The sequence below is a fragment of the Lepidothrix coronata genome, unplaced genomic scaffold (genome assembly GCF_001604755.1).
Source record: "Lepidothrix coronata isolate B3197 unplaced genomic scaffold, Lepidothrix_coronata-1.0 Scaffold447, whole genome shotgun sequence".
Taxonomy (NCBI): Eukaryota; Metazoa; Chordata; class Aves; order Passeriformes; family Pipridae; genus Lepidothrix; species Lepidothrix coronata.
In genome coordinates this window covers 38,304-43,481 of record NW_016690627.1, presented here as the reverse complement: position 1 = coordinate 43,481, position 5,178 = coordinate 38,304, and the positions used below count along the sequence as shown (strand labels likewise).

General features: G+C 59.0%; 1 protein-coding gene across 5 annotated transcripts in view; it reads right to left on the bottom strand.

Moving 5' to 3' along the window:
* Positions 1-5,178, bottom strand: part of PCBP2 (poly(rC) binding protein 2) — a 14,414-nt gene that overhangs the window by 2,467 nt on the left and 6,769 nt on the right. For 2 of the 5 annotated variants that reach the window (XM_017839658.1, XM_017839659.1), the window contains 4 exons: positions 4,811-4,852; positions 3,736-3,808; positions 2,258-2,310; positions 1,477-1,646 (listed from right to left, as the gene is read on the bottom strand). In XM_017839658.1, the coding sequence (XP_017695147.1) occupies positions 1,477-1,646; positions 2,258-2,310; positions 3,736-3,808; positions 4,811-4,852 (338 nt within the window). Of the gene's footprint in view, positions 1-1,476; positions 1,647-2,257; positions 2,311-2,503; positions 3,278-3,735; positions 3,809-4,810; positions 4,853-5,178 lie in introns of those variants that run through there. The other 3 variants (XR_001878731.1, XM_017839660.1, XM_017839662.1) reach the window with 3 other exon arrangements.

Here is a 5,178-nt window from a genome sequence, read left to right as displayed (position 1 = left end):
AGAGAAAAAATAAAAAAGAGAAAAATAAAAAAGAAAAAAATAAAAAAGAGAAAAAATAAAAAAGAGAAAAAAAATTAAAAAAACCTAAAGAGGATAATAGAGAAAATTGCTGTTCCAAGTCTCCTCTAGAGGGTCCCGGTGCTGCCACCCCTGTGTGGGTCCCCCGAGCAGCCTCAGTAAGGGGAAAACCTCTGCTTCTCCGCTTTCAGTTTGTTAGTGACACAGGGCACGGCGGGCGCCGCGGCCCCTTTGGCCGCAGACACGACATTTAGCGCCAGGAGAGGGACAGGTTTCATGCCAAGCAGACTGGAGACACAAGGGGCGGTCGGAAGAGGGTTGGGGAGGCTGGAGGGTGCGTCGGAGGCCCCCGCGGTGGCGAGCGAGGGGGTGGTGGTAGAGGAGGAAGAAGAAGAAGGGGTGGAGGGTTGAGAGAGGTTGATGCTGAGGTGGTCAGGGATCGTGACGGAGGCTGCCTGGGAGGAGGGTTTAGCGCTTTCTAAACTGTAACAGAGGAGAAAAGGAACAAAAAAAACAAACAAAAAAAAATAAAAAAGAAAACCAAAACAAAACACGGGTGGGTGGGAGGGAAGGAACGGCACAAAATGCGAAACAAAAAAAAAAAAAAAAAAAAAAAGCACAGGACAAACAGCGAAAAACGGCGCAGGAGCCGAGCTGGAGGAGGGGGAGGGAGGGCAGGGAGGGAAGGAGGGAGGAGAGGGGAGGGGAGTGGCACTGCCAGGCCTGGCTGAGCCACATATGGGGACCCCCCATGCCCACCCCGGGAATGAGCCTGGCTCAGCCATGAGGTCACACCCTGGGCACCGTGAAGGGAATGAGACAAAAACCAGAGACAATCACTGGCAGCTCCTGCTCTGCCATGGAGCAGGGACACGGCCCCAGGGACCCCTAGATGAGGGACACGGCCCCAGGGACCCCCAGCCCCTCTGGGCCATGTGGAGTTGGGGGAGGGAGAGTGCAACTCCTGGCTCGGGGCAGGGAACACGGGACACAGGGACATGGGTGGCCTGAGACCAGGCCCTGCCACTGCTACCCACGGCACCAGAGCAGAGCCAGGCCCTGCCAGCAGCACCAGCCACTCTCTGGGATGACAGCATCCCTCTGGGATGACAGCATCCCGCTGGGATGCTCGGGATCCCCAGGAGCAGGGCCAGGGAGCCCCTCCTGTCACCCCTCAGCACCGCAGTGGAACAGCAGAGACCACCAAGAGGCTCCTTCTGCGGCCACAGACTCCCCCCAGCCCCACGGCCGGAGCTTTCCCAGCCAAATCCATCACCCTGCAGCGTCTCACAGCCCCGGAGGCGATCGCAGTGGGGAAACTGGGGCAGCAGGCACAGGGAAGGGGGAAAGGAAACAGGGGAAAACACGGGGTGGGAGGGAGAAAACCCCTTCCCCTCATGCGGGGCACGGGGAGGGGAGCCTGGGAACCCCCCTGGAACCTCGTCAGCGGGGACTCACCTGACATTAATTAGATACTGGGCCAGGCTGATGCTCGCTGCAGATCCAGTTATGGTCACCTGCCGGTCAGTAGATCCTTCCACGGGGTTGGCAATCTTGATCTGCGCCCCGGACATCTGGCGGATCTCGTTGATCTTGGCGCCCTGACGCCCGATGATGCAGCCAATCAGCTGAGGGGAGGCAGCAGCGGTGTTAGTTAATTAATTAATTAATTAATTAACCCTCATCCTCCTCACCCCCCTGCCTGGCATCTCTCCTAGGGTTGGGTACTGGGGAAAATTCCTTCGTGGGAATTGTGCAGCTCCTGCCCCAGGCTGCTCAAGGCAGTGGGGGGGTCACTGTCCCTGGAGGTGTCCCAAATCACGTGGATGTGGCCCTTGGGGACATGGTTCAGTGGTGGCCTTGACCGTGCTGGGGGAACAGTTGGACTTGGTGGCCTGAGAGGCCTTTTCCAACCTTAACAATCTCATGATTGGATGATTACTTGGTGTGTGTGGGGGGGAGGACGAGGTTGAGGAGTTGGAAGAGGGAGTTTAAGAGGCTGAAAAAGGGGTTTTCTGCCTTCAAGCTCACTGGAAGGGGGATAAGGAATGTGGTGACAGCCAGAGTGGCCCGAGGTGGCACTTTGGAGTGCAGCCACAAGCCTGTTGCAGCTTTAAAGCTGAGAACAGGCCCCCCACAGACCTTTTGTTAAGAGGGGCAGATTCTGGGGACCCCCAGGGCCAAGGGGTAGCTGTCTGCCCATGATGCCTCCACCCCCCGACGCCCCTGGGATACTCACATCGTTTGGAATGGTGAGTTCATGGGAGGTGGTTTGAGCAGAGGCATCCAAACCTGCTCAGAGACAGAGAGGGGGGGGCAGGTGAGGGGGGTGACAGACTGGGGGTGCAGCACCCCAAGTGCTGCCAGCTTCAGGCTGCCTGGGAGGCCTCCGAGCAGGCTGGGGAGGGCAGAGCAGGCTGGGAGGTCACTCCAACCCCCCGTTGCTCCCCACCCACTCCTTGCTTCCCCCCTGCTCCTCACTCACCCCCCGATTTCTCCCCTCCTTGTCCCCTCCCCGTGTGTCGCCGCAGGGTCCTCCATCCAGGAGCAGGGTGCTGGCACTGGGGGGCTCCAGCCGGGCACTCAGCTCTGCTCCCACTCCAGTACCAACCTCCAAGGGCTACATCACCCCTCCTTCCTCCTCCTCCTCGCTGCAGCCCGGCAGGGCAGTGCTATGCCAGCCAGTGCTGCAAGGCCACTCATGCCTCGCACGGGGCCAAGCGTGTGTGCCAGGTGCATTTTTTCCATGTTTTCTCACTTTCCCCCCATTCCCAGCTCGCTCCCTGCTAGAGGGAGTGGTGGGAGCCTCGAGACCTCATCCTGAGGCTCTGGGTGAGGGGCAGGCAGCACTCTGGGGACACAGCAGGTGACATTGTGCTGTCCCCACACACCTTCGGCTCCTGACAGCTCCAGCACCTCCTTGGCTGGGGGTTGCTCCTCTCAGTGTGGTTTTTTTTGGGGTGGGGGGGAAGCTCAGGGCCCACAGCTCACTGGGACAGCTGAGCTTCTGCCCAATCTTGCTGCTCTCTACTATCCAGCTGAGCTCCAGGGCATGGACAGCTGAGTCAGGCTGCAACTCCAGCCCTTCTAGGGCTCCCCTCAACCCTCTTTCCCCCCCGTTCCAGGCACAAAGGTGGGCAGCACCTATCAGGGAGAACGAGACCCCAGGCAGCATCAATACACAACAGAGTAACTACAGATTGTGTGTTTGGATCATTACCCCAATAGCCTTTCACCTCTGGAGAGCTGGAGTCAATGCCTGTTAAGATACAAGTCACAATGAGTTTGGCTGTCTCAAGTTTAGAGCCCCAAACGGGTATTTTTTTTTTCCACTTTCTTTTTTTTTTTTTTTAGCCATCTTAGCAAATCTAAAGCAAATTTGGTACAACTCAGCAGTTGCCTGCTCAGGCCTGGAGTAGCCGGAGGGGAGAGAGCGGGTGCTGCAGGCCGGGGGTCTCCCAGTGCGTTGGCAGAGTACGGGGGGGATGAGGGAGGGAAGCAGCACGGATGGAGGCCCTGCCTGTGCCGGGCTCGGCTCGTCCCTACCCCTGCAGCCCCCAGAGACATCACAACAATCGTTACCTGGCCGGGCCCAGCTCGGGGGAACGTTTGGGTTTAGGTTTTTGAGCGCGAGCGCGGCCCCATGGAGGAGCCGGGGGCAGCCTGGGCTGGGCTCCGGCCCGCGCTAGCGCACACGGAGAGAAGGAGTTTCCATACCACTGAATCCAGTGTTGCCATGAGACATTGGAAAGTGTGACTGTTGCATTGCCAACTGGTGCAGCTTGGTCAGCTAGAGGAGGGAAAAGAGAGAGAAAAGAGAAAAGGCTGGCGTTAGCCATTTCCCGAGGCCAGGGGGGGCCAGGACTCACCCCGCACGCGCGCCCGCGCGGACACCGGCCCCGCCGCCCCGGCCCCTCCGCGCCCGGCCCGGCCCTCTCCGCACGGAGGCCAAGGTGGGCTGGGGGCTGCGCCCACCCCTCGGTGCAGCGAGGTCTGGAGGAGCTCAGGAAGAGAAGCAGAGAGGAGCGGGAGGGAGCAGGTGCTCGCAGCACTGCGGGGGAGCGGCAGGGAACGGGGACAGAGCGCGGCTCGGCTCCGCCAAAGGAGTAGCTCTTCCAGCCCAGTTTCCTTCTAGCCCCTCTCCCCCCTGGCCTGGCGCGTCAGACCCCCCCTCACTGCTCTAAGGTGCCAGGAGCAGAGACCAGCCCCTACGGGATGAGGATGGGTGCCAGAGGATGGAGGTGTCCGACAGCACCGGGAGAGGCGGCCGCTGCCGGGATGGTCCCTCCTCTCCCGAACGGACCCACCAGGCTGGCAGCAGCCTGGGATGGGCCGGATCCAACCCCCTCCCCGACTGCCACCTGCGCCCACTCGTTGGGCCAGCTGTCCCCTGCCCCGGGAGAGCCACCGTGACAGAGCCACCGTGTGCTGGGGGGGGTGTTCTCGTGCCGAATTCAGGGAGGAGGAGCAAGGGGGTGGGGGCAAGGGAAAAGCCGGAGCTGGTGTGAAATGCCAAGCCAGGGAGAGGTGGGTTTGGAAAAAAAATATAACAGGAGCAGGGAAGTGTCAGAGAGGAGGTGGGGGGAGGATCCAGGGAGAGCTCTGAGGCCGGGTGAAGCTGGCTGCAGGAAGGCCAACTGAGGGGGGCGAGTTTTTTTGGGGGGGGGCTCGGATCAGATCGAGCATTCAGCCCAAGCTGAGCAGCTCGAGTGGAGAAAGCACGGAGAAAATTTTGGAAGGGGGGGAGGAAAAGGGTGGATTTCAAGACAAGAAGTTGTAAATAAAAACTTACATCTGGCTGTGGAATGGCATACTGTCCTTGAATGGTATAGGCCTACAAAAGGAGGAAAACAGTCCTATTAACAACCATCGGACAGCCACCCAGGGACAGACAGATTTCAACTAGCCAGGAAGTCAGAGAGCCAAGGTGGAGAGTTCTCCGGGGCGAGGGAAGTGGGGCAGGAGAGGCAGGGGACGGATAAATGCTGTCACAAGCAGTTTCTAGGCTGGCGGTTACTCGAATTGGCCTGACGTGGCGGGTACGGGGAGGGGGGTGGGCAGAATCGGTGCCGTCCCCCCCCAAAAAAACAACAAAAAAAAATTTAAAAAAAAAAAAAAAAAAAGCCAAAAAAAAAAAACCAAACCAAAAAAAACCAAAAA